We start from the raw sequence: 22,480 nt of genomic DNA, 5'->3' as shown, positions 1-22,480 counted from the left end.
TTCGATCTTCTTAAGTCATCTTCGGGATCAAGTTCTTAACCTGAAAATGACCAAGGAAGGTCGGAACATTCTGAGATATATTTTTATTTCAAGTGAGTTTTTCGTCATCAAGTAAATCTATTTAGAGTGCCCTCTATAAACGATGATCGTTTAGGGGAAAATGGAGTCTGGGAGGGTTGGAGTATACCTTGCTTGTCGTATTTTCCCTGTTTTGCGTACTTGGTGTTACAAAAATTCTTCATGCTTAAGTTCTGCTTTCATATCAACAAGCAAAAAGAACAAAGAAACCGCATTTGTTTCTGAATCATTAATTAAGGAGAAGACTGCTGAAGATTTTGCAAACGTAAAGTCTGAACTTGAAAAGGTACGACTAAGCTAACACTACGATTACATAACAATACCACCAACGTAGGTACTGGAACTTATGCCGTTATAATTTTTTGTTTTAAATATGACAACGGTAATGGTGTATAATGATTGGTGTAAATTGTGTTTTTGTATATTACAATTTATAATACATGACATTATTATTGTTACTACCTTTTTAGTCGAACAATTTTTTTTTGGGGGTTATACTGATACTGTTTCTATTTATTCACTTTGAATTAAGTTCAATCGCTTAGTCATATAATTTGTATTGTAAAAAATTTTAAACTGTGATTTATTTAGAACGTATATGGCTTATAATTATTATCTTTGTAGATGAAATTTTTGAAAGATTTTGTGTATATATTTTCACTCTTACTTAATGCTATTATACTGTCTCAGAATCTGGTGCAGTTTGAAATTGGTGTTCCATAATAGGGAAATTGAAACAAATTAAATTTATAAAATATCAAATTCAATGGCCAGTATGTCAAAAGTACAAAACTTGCATTCTGTATCACTTCATATTGTGGCTTCTTGTTGGGTAAGATCAGAAGTTTTATTAGTAGGGTGAACCTAATGTTACCCCATGTTAAATCTGTGCCTGGTGAAGCTTGAAGAAATATAAAGAGGGCTTAAAGTTTTCCTTGAATGATTCTCACTTGTATCATGAAACAAGATGAATACTGGACCTTGAAAGACTAGCTTTTATATCATTTAATTATTTTTCAAAACTTTCAGTTGAATAACATCTATCATGATGTTTACACATGCAAGTGATCTGGATACATATAATTATATGCATTTTAGAAGTCTCTTGAACATTTCAAAATCAACATGCTCGAAAGATGCAATTACATTCTCAAAGAAATTTATAACTTTGCATGCTAATATAAGACTTAGTTTATTACCTCTTGATAAAAACTTGTAGTGAACAATGCTTAAACCTATTCTAGAATTACTTGATTTTGTTTAGCAGTGGGTCTGCAATGTTTTTTTCAGAAGCCTGGATGAGTTGTTCCAGAAACTGAAATTTTTAAATAGTGTAAGAGAGGTTAATAAGTGCAGCTGGCTTAAGGGCTTTACATATGAATAATCATAATATGGTGGATAAAAAATTTCACAGCTAATTGCACTCTGCTGGCATATTTTATGGATCCTATATGTAAAATGATTGGTTTTTTGTTTATCATTTCACTCAGTGTCTGTAATTTCTGTTTGACCATGTTCTGTCTTTTACTGCTGCTAGCAATGGTATCTCCACACACTAAACATTAATTTTGTAACCAGTGGTTTACAATTCTTTAAACCTTCACATTTCTATACTTAGTGCATCATTATCTTCTGGCTAGATTTGTTTATACAAATACAGAACACAATTTATATGCTCTTAGTAGAAATATGGAAAATGAAAAGTTTACTTGCCATGTAAAAGAGTAATTAAAATGTTTGTGTATATCTGAAAAATTATAAAATTTGACCCAAAATATAGAAATGTTTATTAAAATTACTTAGTGCATAAATGTCAAGATAATGAATTGTAAAGTGATGCATTTTGAAAATGAATGTTTGGATTTGAGACATATGCACTTATTTTTGTGCACACTAAAAAAAATTGCTTACATAAACTAATGTAACTAATAAATATGTCTAGAACTAAAAGAAACAAAACTTGTGGCTTATTTTCAAAATTTCTGAATATTTTAGTTCAATAAGAAAGGACTAAAAAATAGTAAAATTCAATATTAGTCAATCAGTCATGGCACTTTTAATTGTAATTAACTTGAGAATATTTAGATCCAGAAAGATTTAAAATTTTCATTGAATAACTAATTTAAATTTTAGTGTTCTTGTTTAAGATTTCTATTACTCAAACACCAGCAACATACACTATTGCATCAGGATCAAATATAATGGATTTCAGTAGTTGGTTGATTGGGATTGTGAAACAAATACAGGAAGTCTGTTAGCAGAGGGATTTGATCATAAAGATGAGCTGCATAATAAAATAAAATATTAAAACAATATATAATCAACCTGTTTTTTCACCTTTTTTATTCAAGTGATACTTCCAATAGTGGAAAACACCAGACTTGTCTGAACCACAAGAAGTTAAGGCTTTGCTGATGAATATCTGTAAATCCACAGTCACTGCCAAGTGTGTATGCATTTTTTTCAACTTCAAACAAGTATCCTCCCAAACACTTTTGCAGTTTTATAAGATTTTATTGGTAAAATATAATTTTAGTAAAAGTTGACTGCACTTCATCTAATAACTCATCTAAAACAGGACTCTAGGAGAAGCTTATGGTTACAGCTCTTCCTTTTATGTCTTTGACATGTTGAAAGCATGGTTTATGGATCTCAATTCATCACATAGTTCTTTTAATTGTGGACTTCAATTGGTTCATGAACTCATTTTTTATAATAGAACTGAATCAAGGAGATTAAGAGTAGAATAGTAGATTGTGTCATATTTGGTTGTTGGTGAGAAAAGCTTTCATCAGTCTTTCAGCATCCTAGCCACCAATCATTGACATTCTTGTTGACAGACATTTAACTTTGGACAGAGTAGCTTGGAAACCTTCATTGTATAAAGGAAATATTTTGTATCTTATAATGGTAAATGCTCATTCTACCACACAACAGCAAATTATCCAGAAAATTATTGAAGGAACACCAGAAGGACAGTTTCCAAAAATGGGAAGAGGTAAGCAAGGCCATTGTGTTTGATTCAATATAAAGGCAATATCTCAGCAAACAGAAAAGAAAGGAGGTTCTTGTTATAGCTTGTCAGTATCAGTACTTTGAATTTCTAAATCATACAAAACTATAAACTTTGTATATGGATATCATAGACATTTAATTTGAACCAATGCTCCATTTAACATACATGTAATAGACAGAAATTGATATTTAGGTGTGCCCTTTTATATTTACTTTTAAATTAAGAAATTGACTAATATTTGATACTAAGCTTGTTAACGAATTTATAAAATAGTAGTTCAGTAAAATTGTGAATGCAAGTCAACACACACAGTGACATGGACTTTGACCCATGACCTGTCATGATAGGGTTAATACAGTAATGATAATGCAGGGAAATATATATAGTCCAATAATTTGTTTAGAAAATAGCTTATGTCTGCCCAGAAGTTTTGACAAGCAAAAAAATTAATATGGACAATAGAAATAAAAATAAAGGGAAAGAAACTGACTTAAAAAAAAAAAATTGAAGAAATTATAATAGGGTGCATCATCAGTTACAAGCTATTAAAGACAAACTTGTTGCACCAGTTGTTGAAGGAACTGAAATTTCAGAATCAACTGAGTAAAATTTACAAAGAACCAAATGCAGCAAAACCATGTGAGAAAAAAAGACCAAATGACATGGAACGTGGCATCAAAAAACTAAAACAAAAAGAAAAAAATGCAAAAAAATATTATTGTAAACTTCAAAATGTCCCTGAAGTGGTTTTCTTAGCCATTTTCAAATATAACAGAGTTGTCTTTTTTTCAGGACATTCATGCTGGTAAATTGAGTCCTTAGGCTGTTCAAAATTTCATATTTTTCTTAGACTCACATAGAGCTATAATGGAATTCAGTGGTATTGATATATTAATATTTGATTTTTTGGTTATTTCACATACTCAACATGCAAATTTTCTTAAGACTTGGCAACCTATGACAAGCAACAACCAGATATAAATGTCATAACGAAGAAATACTTGTTTGCTTCTGTGTTTTAAGAAAGATAAGTTTAAGAATGTATTTGTAAACAATAACAATGTATATATAGATATTATGTATTATAACTGAAATGTGACTGTTTTTTACAAAATACTAGTTCACTAAAACACAGCCAAGACAGATTACTTTGTAAAGATGGTCAATTTTATACTATTGTGGATGGTAACACAAGTACATGTGCTCAGTGTCTTTGCAACTTTGTAACTTTCTGGCCGAAAGGTCAATATAATAAAAATAATTATTCTACATTTTGTGATTTTTTTTTCACTGGTATATTCTCCATTTTTGCTAACCCTGTGTTAAATATTAGCACTCTAAAAGTAACCAAATTTAAAAAAGAAGTTGTTTTCATTAGTCATATCTGAATGCATGCTATTGTCATCAAAGAGAGAAGGAAAGGCTACCCTTCTTTCCTTAAATGGTTTTTGTCCTTTGCTGTTTCTTTTACTTATTCTTGAATGAGTTTCTTGAATGCATCTCAATTCCTGAGATTTTCTCCCTCTTCCTCACTTGATTATTGCATTTTTGCAGATTCTTTGTTTCAAATTCAGACTTACTATCATTTTCATCTCCCTTAACCTCAGACTGCTTCTTTCTGACTTGTGGGAAGAAGTCTCCCTCTTTTCTAGAGTTGCAACCCATTAATTCATATCTGATCTTGAGATCTATTCCTACTTCAACTCTCATTTTTCTTCACTGCTTGTCTTTTGCTTACTGTCTGCTTTATCTTTGTTTTTTAAGGCTCATTATCACAACCTAAAGCTTTACTTGGAGAAGTTGTACCAAACTATTTTTCATGCTGACCCCATTTCTTTCTCAGCAGTTACCTAGCTCACCTGATTTATTTATTTCCTGGGATTCCTTCATCATCATGCTAGAGTTTTTTTGTAGAGTTCCTTGTCATTTGGCCCATTTTGGTGTCCTGCCTCTTGGTAGTTCATCATGGAGCTTGGCATTCAGATGTTTCTGGAACCATAACATGGCTGTGGTCTTGTTGGAGCATAGTTATTACACTTTGTTCACTTGTGAACTCCATTTTACAGAAACCTTTGGATTACATAGATTTCATATAAGGAGCTTTATCTATATTTTTGGACTGAAAGCTATCAGTTTTCAATTATGCCATGAGAGCTTTGACACAGAAGATGGGTTAATTAGGTCTGAATGCCCACCACTTTGAACAGTTTGCGTCTCTTAGCCTGTTCATGGACAGCATCATTTACTATAACCTTCCTTCTCTTGGTGGAGTCTGTTTGGTTTGATTGTTTTTTTCAGATTCCCATTCAGTACTTGACTCATTTTGGAGTCTTTATCACCTCATTTGCTGGATGAGTCCAACCTTCTATACATTATTAGATATCAAGCTTCTGGTTTTGAAAGCTTACATTTTTTTTTTTCCCTACATGTGAGATGCTGTCTCTTTTTCTTTTTTTTGGAAGTATAGCTTCTCATAAAGTCATTTCTTCCTCTAGGCTTGTACTTTTATATATTCTTCAGTGAGCTATAGCAGTTCAGTGGAATATTTCTTAATGTCCATTTTATTATCTCCTGTAATCAGGGTGGCTGTTAGATATACACAACTGTTTCAGTTTAGTGTGAGAGTTATGAATTAGATAGTTTCTATAACATGAGTATTAAATTTTATTTTTAGAAGCAGTAGCTTATAACAAGTTTGTTTATAGAATTGTTTATGAATCATTCTTGTGTAGTTTGATAGTAACTAATTGATAATTGTTATTGTATTGCATCATTTTACCAGAACCTTTTATGTTTTTTTGCTTTCATTAAAAATTAATGCATTATCATATCTAGTAGTGTGTGGAATGTTCTAGACCTCTATTGGAATGCAAATATGCATAGAAAATGTAGTGAAAAAGATAGTTCTAGTTTGAACTATAAAAAGTGCTTAGTGATAGTTTTTAAAGTGAAATTATCATAGATTGTATTGTAATAACAAAGTAGAGAAGAAATAATTTGTCAGTTGTATTTTAAAGTCATTGAACTAGCCTGTGTGAAACATGACAAAAAATTTACTTTAAAGCTCTAGATGTAACTATTGTAACTAATATTTATAGTAGTGATTTTAAAGTGAAATTATCACAGACATATTGTAATAATGGAATAGGAAGAATAATTCACTTTTTTAAATTGTGTTCTAAAGTAACTGAACTAGCCTGACAAACAAGTGAATTATTTAAAGCTTTGGATACAAATGTAATAATTAACAGTGTAACAAACATTTGTATTTATTTTTTACTTGGTTTAATATATCATTTTAAAAAAGTGGGTTGTATTGCTGTTTGTTTAATTGTTGAAATTTAACACCACCAAGTCATGGACACCTACTGTAAAGAATCTGACCCATATATAAAATTGATAGTGGCTTTATCATTTACACGTGATTCTGGGCATCTATCTTCCTCCACACCACCTGTATTTTCATTTGTTCCAAGATGCCTCAGGTAGTGTGTGATTTTTGATACCTTGATACTTTCTGGTATTTGGTTTCTTAAGGACAAAATCTTCCTGTATATATGACCTTGATGTGAGCTATTCAATGGACATGCTGTCATTTTCTTTTACATTTGTTTGAATGCCCTATTGTGATCTGTTCTAACTACTCCACAATTAATTTTTGCATCAACCAGCAGGGAGGTATTCATGCTCAGAATGTCTATTTTGTTCTCTAGCTCCACTTTTGGATTCACATCAACAACAGCCTGCCATTATCTGGGAATTTAACTTATTGGTTGATCAAATCTCTTACCTAGACTGAATTATTTTGACAGAGTGGTACTAACATTCACTGGTGTGTCTGTGGATTGTCCTCATTTTGGTGGACTTCGTATTGATGAATTTGTAATTCTCATCTAATTCAAGCTTCCACTTTTACACACATTTACTCATCTATCTGCAAAATAAATGTTACATTGCACCATTGTCAAGAAGATTTTTGTACATGTAAAAGGCCTTGAATGAACTTCCAACCCCTACACATAAGGGTGGACTGCACCAGTCTGAAATATAGTCTAATGATGACAAAGATAAGTGTTTTGGAATTTTATATATTTTTTTTTTTTTTTATAATTAAGATATTTAAGAGAAAAACTACACTTACCTCTCTCACACTTTAACTTTATCCAAATGAAAGTTTCTTTGCCCATTTAAGCATTTGTATGAATTTTATCTCACTTGTTTCAGCCTTTATATCTAATTATATTGGCCATAGTAATTTAGATTTTGTGATTCTCTCCACCTACATTAGTGTGCCCCCTATACCATGTCTGCATGTAAGTTCCCTGTTTTTACTTTCTATTTGCATTTTCTCAATTATAGAACATTAAGACAATGGCTTTACATGCTTGCTGAAGGTTTCTCTTATGCCTTTAGCTATACCTACACTTTGTACAATTTCTTTTAGACCTCTCATATTGGGTTTTGTGTTTATTGTTTTTTTTCACAAAAGAAATTCCAAAATGTTTCAGAAATCTCTCATCCTCCATATATCTGACATGGAGTCTCCTAGTGTTCCTAATCTGAAACCTTTGAAGGATAGTGTTGCTTAAGTGTTTAGGAAGGACCCCTTTCTGCAGATATCCATCCTCTCATGGGCACAGGTGTGTGTTCTTGCACAAGATCTAATGTTTCTTCCCCTGAAGGCTCAGAGGCTGAGTTTATGATGGGTAAGGGATAGACTTGTAAGAATTTAAACTCTATTTTTCCAGAACCTTCCTTTGCTATGACAGCTAATCACAAGTCTTATTTTACATCTCTTCTATTTTCTATCCTGCTGGTTGTCTTACCCCTCTCCAAGGATCATCTTACACCCTGCTGTTGAGCATAAGCCATCTAGGATCTTTTGTACAAACTTCTTGCCAACGTTTTTCTTGTGGGTTTTATTCCATTTTGTTTGTAGTTCCAAAGAAGACAAGTGATTGGTGGCCTATCATCAACCTCTCTCATCTTAATCATTACCTCTGTCCTCCTTGGTTTAACATGGAGTTGTTGTTTTTTCCTTTTGTGGCACTTTGCATCTGGATTGTGGTTAACAAAGTTTGATGTTGCTGATGTCAATGTTCATTTTTCAGTCAGAGTCTTCACATTATCTCAATTTTGTGCATGAGGGAGGTTTTTCAGCTTCTTACTTTACTTACCTTCCAGCATAGTACCTGCCACATATGTTTTTACTGGGAATTTAGATCCTTTTCACATCTCAATTCATGAATTTACTCTTACCATTATATGGGTGATTGGCTTCTTCTTGCTCCTTTCCACCACTTGACAGAGCTTTAGTCTCAAGGTCTTTTATCCTAAGCTGTGAGAGATGGGTTTCTGATCCATTTAGAGGTATTTTTCAGTTTACATCTCAGTCAGGCCTAACTTTCTCCTTTACACCTTCAGGTCATGGAATGGACTATTTTTTTAGTACAATCACTTCTCTACCAGAGCATGCAGTTTTTTTTTTTTTTTTTCTAATTTGAGAAAGTGAGCATCCTTGGAGTCACTCATTCAGTATCTCCAAGAGTGCTGACTGCTTCTACTTCCTCTCTGTCAGGCTGGGTTGAACATTCTTCACCTAGCAGTCACTGTTCTCAGGGTTCAGACTACTTTTTATGTGGTTTATTGCATGACATCAGGGATTGATATTTCAGATAATATCTTTGTTAACAAGGTCCATTCCTCATCCTTCATTGGATTTGCTTATTATCAGTGGTCTTATAACAATCTAATGTAAGCCGCCAAGATTGTGAGTGGAAGTATTGTTGACCAATTTAGAAGAATGGAGAATTATTACTGTAGGATTCAAAAGGAAATAATACAAGAAAAATCTGCTATCAATAAAAAGATTTATTAGGAAACAATAAAATATTTTCAGGTTGGTATTATCAGGAAGTTTTTTCTTAAAATCAGTATTCATTCTTGAAGTCTTACTTTACAATATGCTAGAGTCGTGAGGCTTAATTTGGAGTGCTGTTTGTAGTTGGTTCCACTATTCCACAAAGTTGGAAAGTGGCAGGCTACTTAAATGTCTTATAGTATAAATATTTTAAAAGGAAATGCTTAGACTTTTAAACTTGTTTTTTCTTGAGCAAAATAAGATTTGGTAGGTGGGATTTTGACTAAGGTGTTTAGACTGTTAAGGTTTAAATAGCCTTCATGTGAGTTATCTGCCTGACAATGACAGACTTGGATATTAACTTACAATTTAATAAATTTTGTTCTTAAACAATTTGTTTTATTATTTTGCAGGTGGTCTGTCTTGTTTTAAAATTTTGTGTGAAAGGTTTATGGATGTAAAGCATTGTATTTCAGTATTAAAAACACTTTTTGTATTAGAGGTAAGTTTATTAAAGAAAGTATATTGTTTCTGATGTTCTTCAATAGACCTAATGTGTCCTTAATGAAATATGAACTCAAAATATATTGAACTTCAGATGAATCATGTTCTATTTGCACTCTGTAATAGTTTAACATTTTTTGTGGTTCATCTACTCAGTGTTTTATTAATTTTTACCTTAAACTTACCTATTAAGATACAAAGAATATTATGAAATCTATAAGTAAAACAATTGAAGGATAAACAAAGTATGTAACATTAAATCTATAACAATCTAAAATGTATAAAATAATGTTCGATTTTAGTTATGTGACATCAGGCATGCAGTCTGAGAACAAAATGTTTGGTCATTCAATCTGAATATTAACTTGTGAATTATCATAACCTTGTCTCACTTTTCACTTCAAAGTTCATCATATTGTTTATGAACCTCAAAGAAGACATTTGAATGTTTCAATCCAGTGGAAATCTGTTGGACAAATGGAAGCTGGCCATTTATAGTATAGGTTACAGACTGACTACAAGTGTCTCAAAGCACTGTCATAAGAGTATAGAACTTCTACCAAACCAACAGTATAAAAGTAACCAATGGCTACTTTAACAAGAACAGTCATCATCAACAACACAAGCAGGCAGCTATCATCTATTTTTCATCACTGTAGATGTAGGATGTGTTTCTAAGATTGAGTTAAATGCTTGTAGACAGAGAGCTAGAAATGGACCTTACACCAAATGATATTCAGTGCAGGGCTGAAAAATAGTGGCAAACTAGCCCTGTACTAGTAAGTTGCATCTGGGTTAGTAAATGTAGAATTTCATTTGTCTAATTATTTAGTGAAAAATTTAGTAAACCAAGTTTTCTAGTACAGAGGCTTCCTGAAGCTTGTAATATCATCTTGATGGTAGAAATGTTTTCCTTGTATTTAAATGTTGAAATTTCATTCATAAAATATATTAATTTAAGCAATTACTTTTCAGTTATTAAAATCATGTCTTCTATCAAAGTTAACTAATGTTTTAAACCTATTGACTTGATAGACTAATCGTTGGTAGAGTTTTTAAACATAATAGACATTATTAAAAAACATGATTGTCCACTCTGAGTTTTATGAAAATTGTTGTTAGTTAAAAACATACATCAGTAACATGTACATATGTTGTCTTGAGCCATATTGTTTAGCATAACTGTATAGGAATATTGAATTTTAGTTTCACTCTAAAGGTAACTCTTTCTCTAATCAAAGTTAATATATGTATCATTTTGAAGATTGAAAGTTTATAGAAATGATAAATATAAAGCTAAGATAATTTATTTACTGAAAATAATTCTTTGAATATTTTATTAAAGTTGCTGTCTGGAAACCAGATGTTTGCACATTTGGAAAAGAACATGAAATCAAATCAACCATTATTTTCATACAAAAATGTATGGTGGTGCTATAAGTGTGATGTTGGTAGAAACAAACAGTGGGAGGTGTACCAGTTTTTATATTGTGCAGAATGGTATTATTAACTCTATACAGAATGGTGATACCTTCTAGGCATCAATCATACACCGGAGAATCAAATATCAATATTCAAGTAACAATAATAATTATAGTTCTATTACAACAATATGTATATCAAAAATATTTTAGTATTGTTATTTTGTCATTTCATATAATTGTGAAAAATAAAAAAAAGTTCAAACTTTTGTACAATTCTGAGTCTCACTTATGCCAAAGCACAAGTTTTTATTTATCACTTATCAATTAACATTTTTTTTAGAATACTGTTAGCTAAGTGAAGTTAATTATTTCTCTCATGATTTGCCCTTCTCTCTGAGGTTTTGTGACTAAATAGCCCAGTTCCCACATTTCATGTTGCAACATGTCTACACGATTACCAGTGAAACTCAGCTTTGGATAAACCTACAGAGAAAGTGATTAAATTCAGCTTCTGCAGAGAACTATAACAGTTTTAAAAAACTTGTGAACAAATTACAGATCTGAAAAGTTTACTTATAATTGTTTTGGTCATTGTTTTATTTATGAAAATACTGTTTAAAAAGCTATAGAATTTTTCTTGTATGGCAAGGAATCAGAGAAGTGTAGAGAGTACAATGGGTATGTCAGGTTATTGTGATAATGCAAATCTGTATTTATTCAACGTTATTGTTAAATTTATTCATATTCAAATGTGCAGGAATAAATAACTTGCAATTTATGAAAAAAATTTTCAGATGTAAATTGATTTTGGTCGAGAGCATTATTAACAAAAAATATTGATAGTCTCACCTTATATTATTTTGATAGATCCTAGTGTATCAGTAAAACTTTGTCTGTTCTTGCAGTGTTTTTTACAGTTTATGGCTTCAAGTAGTGACAACTGTAACTGGCAAAGTATAAAAAGACGTGTGTTAATAAATATCAGTTAACTTGAAACTGACTGGAAATACAAAATGTAAGAATAAAAAAGATGGAATTATTCATCAAAATATTTTTCAATACATTATCTTGCAATAGAATTGTAGAAATTTCAAGCATAAAAAAACATTAAAATCAAATTAAATTATGTGAATTTTTGTAAGCTGAAACTTGATAGTGTATATTAATATTCAAGTTTCCTGCAACTTGTTTTATGATTCCCATTATGAGAAGGGAAAAAATCAAGCGATATCAGTGAACTCTCTGTAATTCAGTAAAAGTTAATGCCATTATTAATATAGAGAGCAATCCTGTAACCAATTAGCTGCTATGTGTTGGTCCATTTGGATTTCACTTTAATCTAATGGATCATAACATGACAGCTTGTCCCTTATGTTGATACACTTCTTGAATAGTAGAAATATTGTGAAAATAGTGGTTTACATGCTTACTGAACTTGAATCCCATCAAGCATGTGTAGAATGTTGGGAGATATGTCCCATCTGATGATTCTAGACACTAAAGATGTCATAGAAAGAGCTCTTTCACAGGAGTATTCTAAAATATGTTCTGGCTTTGTTAGCACTATTATTTTAAATGTGTAGTATCAGCCCCAGGCAACCCTTGCTATTTATGATAGCCAAATTATTTCATAATATAATAACATATGAAAAATTTAAAGTCATATCTGTCAAATACTCTTTTATAAGCATAGACTGAATGACCAATCATTTGCACTTCTGATTACATGACAAATTGTCAGATGGCTACTTTGTATAAAAATGAACTGAGATTATTGATAATATAGCTGTGATTTTGTGCCATAATAACTAAATTTTAATTTCCTTCTTTTTTCCCTACAGTGTATATACACACACACACACACACATACACTAGGCTTAATAGAAATTAAAAGGCAGAATTGTTTTTAATGTTATTAAAATTCTAAGCTTTTATCAGAACACAAATAATATAATCCTTTTATCTTATTAGTATAGTAACAGCTTTTCATTACATTTCACATGTGAAAAGGAATACTGCTTAGTCATCTAGTTTCTTGGAATTCTCAAAAATGTCCAGCACAATAATTTGTTTTGTTTATACATGTGTTATCATCTTAGAACTGGGTCAGCTATGGATGGAGTTTTGAATCCAAGGAAGAAGACAGATCATCATATCGTTCAGCCTGTTTCATGGGAATAACCGTGTGTATAGTGGGAGGTGGTTTTGTTCTCTTCTATATACCTGATTTCAGGTTTGTGTTGTTTTCATTTTTTTTTTAGGTGTTGTAACTTGTATTTTGTTTAATATTTTTTGTATTTTAACAAGTCTTGTTCATTAGTTCTTAATTTAAAACCTGTATAATTACTCACAGTGTATGTAATAGCCCATAGCAGCTTGTGTTTATAGAATTACATTCTATAAATGTATGTTTATAGAAATATAATTTTCTGCTGTTCACTTAACGTAAAATGTGGTTCTTGTGTTGTTCCTGTGTACATGTGCCTTGGAGGAGATACTGTTACTAGTAGCTCTCAAGTATTTTCTGTTACAAAGTAAGGAAAATTATCTTAAGCTATTTAAAGTAAAAACCAAAATATGTTTCAAACATTTGGTTCTAAGACTTACAGTATATCACCTTCACAAAAGATTTTAATGAAACTATTCTGTATTTCAGTCAGTTTCAGCCTGTTATTTGTCAAGTTTTTTTGTCACAGATACTGCTGTGAGGTCCATTTAGGGTTGGATGAATATATTTATTAAAATATATTTCATCAGAGCATAAGTATGTTTGGGGAGTTATTGTTGAATAAATAGTAATTGAGTAAAAACTTGTTTGAGTTAATGAAACATTGTTAATAAATGGTAGATTGTTATGTAAAAAATAAAGTTTACATCAATGTACAGTATCCATACAACATTTATCTGATAATATAAGCTTAAAAAAATTACATTTCTCCGTAAAATGTAAATCAAAACTTCATGTTTCTAGCTAGCTTTGATAACCATTAAATTATCAAATTCTTTTTATACCATTTTTTGCTGGTGTGATCTACAAGTTACATGATATTGAGTAATTTTAGAAATGCAACTTACCTTCTGTATAACTGAGAGCTATCACCTCACATGCAATGGCTGTGAAAGGTCCTGCATATGTCGCATAATTTAAACTGAATTCACTCCTCTGTGTTTTTATATGTATTGCACCAGCCTGTGTCATAATCATTATAATGGTGCAAATCCCCTCAACAGGAGTGTGATACAACCTCCATGCACAGTAATTGCTGTAAGTACTGACACATGGTTATAGGTTCATTCTTTCCTGGCACTGCTTGTGTTCAAATGTTTTTTCTGTGCTTTTAGAATTTCTAGCTTTTTTTAATTATCTTTTTTCATGTAACCCTATTTTAGTTTTATGCTCATTGCATTTTGTTCCACCCACATTTTTCCATGTGTTATTGCTTACAACAGTAACTGCATAAATAAAACAGTCAAAAAAAAGACCAGACATTCTTCTTCAGGTATTTACTCCAACTATGTCAGTGATAACCAGATGCATCTTATCTGTTCATGGAGCTGGTGCTTGATTATCCTTTTAGCTTACTTTGTAAGTCAACTGTTTAACATGTGACAGGTTTCATATTTTGGTTCATGACGAAATATAAGTTTTGTGGAAATAATATATTACCATGATCTTTTAGAATTGTGATGAACTATAATATAACAACATGTTCACTGCTGATATTTTTCAGTCATGAATAGCTCTCTCTGACATTTAAGACTATTATTTATAGCCCATAGAAAGCTAAAGTTCTTTCCTGTCAATTGATTTATTATATTACATTGTTGCTTACATAAAGAATTGTATATTTTCCTTCCAGTTCAGATTTTATTCCCACAGGAAACACATCAGTGAGCCTACCTGAATTTTTAACAGCCTTTGTTGCATAATTAGAAGACTAAAAAATTGTGATACTTATGGAACAGGGGTCACCAATCTATGGCCATGGGTCAGATTCGACCCTCAGTCCCCAAATGAAAAATTGCATCCACCTGGCTTACGGTGGTCCTAGAAAAAGAGTTCAAGTTTATAACTCTATCTCAAGTCTGATTTCAAGAGACAAACAGCATCAAGTCTTACACTAATCACTGTTTCCTTTACAACATAAATATTACTTAAATATAATATACATTATTCATAGCTCATAGGTTAAGTTTCATCTGCAGTCGTGAGCAAAAAAAAAGGAAGTACTTTATTTCTTGTTTTCTTTGTTTATTATTTATTATTATAAAAGGAACTAAAATGTAAAATCAAGAACTCTTTAAGTTAGGTAAACTGAAATAAATAATAATATTAATTTGTTATGAGGTATGCTCGTGAGTAAACCTTGAGTTATGCAATTTGATACCATAATGTGTACTGCACATTTACCACATGATTTGCAGTTTATGTAGTGTGAATAGTAGTCACCTCTAAGTCAAAAGGCAATAAAGCAATAACATTTAAGTATAAATAGATGCATACTGTTACATTGTTTTACCTATTTAAGAATAAGATAAACTTGTGGTTTTCTTTTACAGTTTCCAATCATCCTTGAAAGAAAATAAGGGAAATTTATAATTATTTCTTAACTTTTTATTGTGGTTACAAGGTCAGTTAAATCAACTGACCTTGTATAGAGTAAGGGTAAAGAAAATGATAAACTATTAAGTTTTTCCAAAAAAAAGTTTGCTCATTTAATAGGTTATAGGGTTATGCAAATGATATATGAAAATTTTTCAAATCAAGAAAATTGTTTTTAATCGTATCAAGAAAATTACTTTGCACTCATGCAAGAAAACGACATGCAGTGTAAATTTTAAATAGTTTTCCATTGACACTGTAGTGCTTTTTTACTTTTTTGTGAGTTTATTAAATTTTACTATATGGTTTACCTATGAGACTTATAAATTGCACTGGAACTTTTGAAAAATATTTAAGCCAAAGCTTTTTGGCCTAAAGTCATGACTTGTACCTTTCTTGTCAGCTTCTTTTATTCTTTTGTCTGCTTGGCATGCTCTTTCTTTTTCTACTATAGCTTGTATTTTTTCCTGTTGCCTGGTCATATTTATCTTGTCTTTGCTCCTATATAATATCTCCACCTCCTAACTGTGATTCTCCACAACCATGATAGTTTTGATGAGGGATTCATTCTTCTGTGTTTGCTCTTTCAGCTTGTATTTCTTCCTTTACAATATCTTTTTTTATTTCTTTTTTTATATTTTTCTGAATATATCTTCTCAGTCTGAATGCTTTCCTTTGTCTCCTTTCCTTGACTTGAATTTTGTCCCTTTACTCACTGCAACAGTAATAAACATAGACTCTTAGGCTATGACTACTTCCTATATTTCTTTAGTTTCTTCTCACACAAGACAACAGATACCTTAGTTGGTTACCCGATCTTGGGAACCTCATTAGAGTATTCTGTTTATTATCTTATTGCTTCTACTCATCATTCTCCCTCCCATAGGGTGGCATCAAACATGCTTGCCCTTTCAGCTGTGGGGGTGTTTTAATGTGGCAGTCAATTTTACTATTAATTGGTAAAAGGGTAGCCCAAGAGTTGGCAGTGGGTGGTGATGACAAGCTGCCTTTCCTCTAGTCTTACACTGCTAAATTAGGGACGACTAGCACAGATAGCCTTCGTGTAGCTTTGTGCAAAATTCAAAAAACAACAAACCCATTGGGTGGACTATTGAAACTTAGTATTAACCTATCCTTGGAGCTGATTCTTGGCTGGAACCTTTGGTTTCTGGCTCTTCTTCTTGCACACTTGTAGTTTCCCTTAATTGGTAACCCTTGGGTTTTTCAAGTTCTTTCTTAAAGTCAGTCCCTGCTTTTTATATTCCATCTCTGCTTTCTCCTTACCCTTTCACTTATCTTTTTCCCTCTGATTCTCTTTGTCTTCTACATTTTCCCAGGAGTTTCTTAATTCTTATGTTGGACATGCTCAGTCATTTCCCTTGCATTTTCATTCCATAGATATCTTGGTATTAAAAACTTCTGTTTCCTTCCCGACATACATGACAGGTTCCCTTGCTTTTGGGATTTACAGTTTCTCTCTCCTCAAATACTTATGTACTCTGAGGGATCTGTTGCTCATAGATTGCAATTCTTTATTTGCCCTTATATTCCTCTCTGTTATGGTGGCTCAGTTGCCCAAGGGATATTCCACTTGACTTGAATCTTCACATCAATGCTTTTTTTTTTCCTAAAAACAGTACACTTCCCTGCAGACAGTATTTACTTTTCTCATGCATGTTGTTGAGATTTTGCACTCACATCTTAGATTATTTTCCACTAAAATCATATGTTTTCCCGTGAACTGTGTTAGTGCATGATGATCATGTGGCAGTTGCCTTCTACCAATAGGAGAAAGGAGGACAACATGATCTTCCTGTGTAGTAGAACACCATAAACACCTGCATTTACAATTAATGCCATTTTAAACTTGGCATTGTGTTAACAAATGTTTAATTTTGCTCTTCAGTTTTGAAAGATTTTGCATGACTTTTGTGATTGATTTAGTAAACTTTATTGTAGTTACTGTCTTGTTGACCATTTATACTTTTAGTGCATGACTGTTTATTTTTTATATTAGTGAGAATTTCTCACTTATTCATTTTTTAACAGTTTTAAAAGCTGTGTTAGAATTACCTTTCAAGTTGTTATTATTATTTGTATTTCTGCAGCTTCATCTTCTCAAGACTCTACGTGTGTTCACAAAGACAAAATTTTATCTGGAATGAGACTAGTTGATATCCTCCATAATATATTTTGCACATTCTAATGTCTCAAAACTCGTGACAGCTTATACCATGTTTTTACCTACTGAAGATTCATTGTCTGTGAAAAATGTTACCAATAATTTTCAGCAATAATGGTTCCTTCATAGCTCCTCTGTCTTCTTTATTCCTAAGGCCCATGAGGTCAATATTTTTGTCCAATTCATTCCACTGTATGGTTTTGCTCTAGTTTCATTGTTCATCACTGAGGAACTCATCTCTCCTATCTCTCTTTGCAACTTATTTTAGGTTTATACTTGCTTTCTCTTTCTCCTATGTCATCTTTTTTTTTCTCCTATGTTTTGTCCTTTATTTTATACTTCATGCTGTAGTTTTATTATTTCCCCTTTCAGTTCCCATGATAGCATTTTTTTTGTCAGTCCCTTTCTTATTCTTTTCCACAATTCCCAGTGTACTGCATGCTGACTGTCATATCACTTCTCACTATATATGTCCCTTTACCTTCACCTCTCGGAAGCACAGTGGTTAGTTTACGGATTTACAATGGTAAATTCAGGGGTTCGATTCTCCTCAGACTGGGCTCAGCAGATAGACCAATGTGGCTTTGCTATAAGAAAAACACACCCTTTACCTTCTATGACCATTGAACGAAATCTTAGAAAGGGAATGTGAAACATTCTGTAGACTATTATGGAAAAGGCTGGTACTAAAAGAGTCCCTGTGCACTTCCCTGGCTTGCATGTGGCAACTTTCCAAAAGAGGTTTCATGATAACCCAGTGCATTTTCCCCAGTAAAAGGCATTTGCATTGATTAGATTTGATTGAGTCCAGGCACTTCTCTAGAGTTTACCTAATGTGAATTGCCACCATCTTTGAGTGAAGCACAAAAGATATTTGCTATTTCCATTTTCTAGCCACTGAGGTGATTGACTAGGAGAGTTGCTCATTGGTAGTACAGTCCCTACAGAGATCCTGGTGGTTTTGACCAGCTGAATGGGTCAAAATGTTCTCTCTGGAAGGTATGAAGAAACCTTGATCTTCATTTTTGTATACATATGGTGAGTAAATTGTACAGCAGAATACAAACGAAACCTCATTATTGCTTTAGCCATACTACATCTTTCATCCATCCACTCTATTGTATGCAAATACATGTTTGGTCATGCATGTTTTCTGCCCATCCTTGCAACACATTAACTCATTTTTCCCTCCTCCTTTCATACTTCCCTTCAGGTGAAGAGTGCACCCTGTTGGAGAAGGATGCATTCTCCCACAAGTCGTACTTCTCTACTAAGCCCTTATTAAGGGGTTTCATGCTCCATGGGCTTTCCACTTTTGATGCCTTCTCTTAAGAGAGCTCATATAGGTTTTTTCATTTGCACTAGCTCTTCCACCACATCAGAGTGACATTCTAGCTGCTGTTTGCAAAACAATAAGTGGATCATTTTGGAAATTGACATTTTCTTTACTTGAAGTATCTTCAACAGAAACTCTCTTCACACCTTTCCACCCTTCCTCTCCACTACTTTCTGGTGCACATTGCAATTGCCTGGTCTAAGAATGAAGTTTATTTCAAGTGCATGTGCTAATGGGTTCCTAACGTGTATGAGTAATGTGTCATCTTCCATTTGGGAGAGGACTGCTGTCACTTGACAATTACATCATGTATTAGCAAAGTTTAGATTAAAACATAATTTAAGTGGGCAATAGTTTAAGGTTAGTGATGTGTGCAAAATCTTAACAGCAGTTGCATGAAAAATAACTACTGTATGCTGAGAGGAAGTATTTGTTAGCAATACATTTTCAAGTCAGAAAAATATTAATTTATGGTTTGGAGGGGTGGTTCTTGACACCCTCATTCTCTCTCATGGGTTTGATCCTAAATGAAGTAACAACTTACACTTGCTTTGAGATACTGATGAGGGCTCTTTCTTCCACCTCTCATTATAGTACGTATCTCAGGTAAGTATTTGACTGAGACAAAATGGCATTAAGCCTCAGCCACACTATGCATTTTGACAATTAGCTTATCTTGGTGACACATAACTATCAACATTGGATTTTCCTGATATCCTGGTATTTAAATTACTTAATATTAATACTTGTTTAATTCAAAACATGTTCACAGGTAATTTCATTTACACTGAAACAAATGTACACTTTATTGATACCAGTGAAAACTAGGCTGTATTCACAGTTTTTACATGAAGCAACAGATTGTGTGTTTAGTTACATGTGAATTACTTACAATAATAGAACATTCAACAGTTAACAAACAGTTTATACATTGTACAGAACACTTTGTGTTAAACATTTAAATCTCTATCAGATTTTTTATGATTATTTTAAATTATAGCTGGATAAAGTTTTAAAAATTGTGTAAAACTGTAGAGAGTTAATTAATAAATGAAGTTAGTAAAATATGTAATTAAAACATACAGTATTATGAATATACAGTCATGTGAAAAAGTTAGGACACTGTATGAAAGCCTGTGTATTTTTGTAACATTTTTAGATATATAGATATTTAATCTCAATTTTAACAATACTGAATCCATCATGAATTCTACTGTGTATCAGAGGGATACATGTGAGACCATCTGTACGAAAATTAAAGCTGAAGCAGAACTGGACTTTGCAACACGACAGTGACCCAAAACACACCAGTAAGTCCACCAAGGACTGGCTGAAAACTAAGAAATGGAAAGCCTTGGAATGGCCGAGTCAAAGCTTAGATCTTAATCCCATTGAAATGCTGTGGGGTGACTTGAAACGGGTTGTACATGCAAAAAAAACCCTCAAACATCTCACAGCTGAAAGAATTCTGCATTGAGGAGTGGGGCAAACTTTCTTTAGACTGATGTGAGGGACTTGTAGATGGTAGTTATTTCAGCCAAAGGGGGTAACACTAGCTATTCGGGGGTAGGGTGTCCTAACTTTTTCCTCATTTAGAATATGCATTTTTGTAGAATTACATTTACAGAAGATCTTGAAAAGTCTTTTCTTCAGTTTTAATTGTTTAGTTATATTCTTATTATCTCTCAGTATTGTTGAAATTGAGATTAAATATCTATATATCCAAAAATATTACACAAATACATAGGGTGTCCTAACTTTTTCACATGACTGTGTGTACAGTATATGACCTATTTACAGTTTCCACTTCTTCGGTGGAGGTCAATTTTAAACAGATAAAACTGTCAACAAAGTAATAGTTTATACTTCTTTTTTTTTTTTTTCTAATTAATGTTAAAATTGGAGAAAACTAATGTTCCTTGTAAAAACCTTTTTTTTTGCCTGTGATATTTTGTATTTGAATGCACAGAGTTCTTAAAGTGGAAAAGCAGTGCTGTTTATTTAAAGTAATTAAAACAGTTATCTGCCTAGAATACTTTGGTTGGTATGAGGTTAGATACTTAAGAGTTTGAAACGAATCCAATAACCATGCAATGACTGCAAGGTTAAATCTGTTCCATAACATATGATACCCACCAAATATTTCTAGTATGATAGACACTGAGCCAAAGTGGTCTGATCAGAAATGACAAACAGATAAACTTATCTAGTAAAAGACATCAGTTCTAGAGATGTCTTCAATACCTGGATGTTATGGACAAGTATTAAAATAATAACAGGATTAGTAACAGTGCGTGAGTGTTTATAAACAAATGAAAAACATTCATACACAGATCTTTAATACTTTATCCTTTTTTTGGATCGTTTTAAGACATCCATTTTCAACCCTCTGCTCTTCTGTTGTGTTATATTTTTTTGCTTTTAAAATGGAAATTTTAATGTTATTGTTCAGTAAAACTCTTGAATCTATCTTTTATATAAATTTTCAATTTGACAAATTGCACTTGGTACTTTGAAAGTGGCATGTTACAAATGTATATACATGTCTTTGTGTAAATTAAACATTATGTTTCAAGAAGGTTAGCAATTATATGTTTGCAAGAACTACTGTTTTTTTCTTACAGTGAAATTCATTTAGAAATACTAACAAAAATTTCAATTATGTATGTTACAGAAACAAACAGTGGTCAGTAAGGGAAGCTTTCTTACAACTCCATAGAAGAGAAAAGTTAGGCTTACCACTGGTTGACAAAAACCTCATAGATCCAAGCAAGATTGAGCTCCCGTCTGATGAAGAGTTAGGAGATAGTGAAATAATTATATAAATTAATAAAAATGTTAACACACTTGTTAGACAGAGTAGTATGCTGATATAACCTTTGCATCTGTATTGTAGATAAAGTAGAATTTTGTAGTTATTCTAAATGGTTCATTAAACTGTGTTTATTACAGATGGTGGCTGTAGTTTTGTGCTTCCTTCATTATTTTCATTTTCTGCAGGATAGGATGGAAACTACCGTATATATACTCTTCAAAAAAAAGAAAGGCAAAATGTGAGACAAATTGTTAACAAGTTTATTCCGGGTAGTTCTGTATGACATGTGTGAAACTTTGCACATTCACTGCTGAACATCCAAAGTCTGCAAAGGAGAAGTCTACGCTCACTAGGTGAAGTTTAACGTCACTCAACGTCAATAACGAGTATGCCACCCGTGAGCATCAATAACTGCTTGGCATCTCCTGCCCATGGAAGCGATGAGATGACGAATCACATCCTGTGGAATGGCTGTCCACTCAGCCTGCAAAGCTGCTGCAAGCTGAGGTAGAGTCATGTGGGAACAGCTGCACAAGAAGACGATGATTTGGCTGAAGGACAACATGAAGTATTGGCTAATGGAAAGATTTCATGTTTAGTGTAATGGATTGGTGATATTATCAAAAATTTGGCTGGGGACATTCACAGCTCTGGCAACATCT

The 22,480-nt window shown here is 32.4% G+C and overlaps 1 protein-coding gene across 1 annotated transcript; it reads left to right on the top strand.

The window, feature by feature from the left end:
- Positions 1 to 117: 117 nt before the first annotated feature.
- On the top strand, positions 118 to 21,954 carry NP15.6 (NADH dehydrogenase [ubiquinone] 1 beta subcomplex subunit NP15.6). Its single transcript, XM_076457099.1, has 3 exons — positions 118 to 364; positions 12,982 to 13,115; positions 21,678 to 21,954. Exons 1-3 carry the CDS (start codon positions 161 to 163, stop codon positions 21,826 to 21,828), a joined length of 489 nt encoding a protein of 162 aa, XP_076313214.1. The 5' UTR covers positions 118 to 160; the 3' UTR covers positions 21,829 to 21,954.
- The last annotated feature ends 526 nt before the right edge of the window (positions 21,955 to 22,480 follow it).

This window comes from Tachypleus tridentatus, chromosome 9 (genome assembly GCF_004210375.1).
Source record: "Tachypleus tridentatus isolate NWPU-2018 chromosome 9, ASM421037v1, whole genome shotgun sequence".
NCBI lineage: Eukaryota > Metazoa > Arthropoda > Merostomata > Xiphosura > Limulidae > Tachypleus > Tachypleus tridentatus.
Note: the sequence above shows the minus strand (reverse complement) of the source record. Positions and strands in the feature narration are given on the sequence as shown.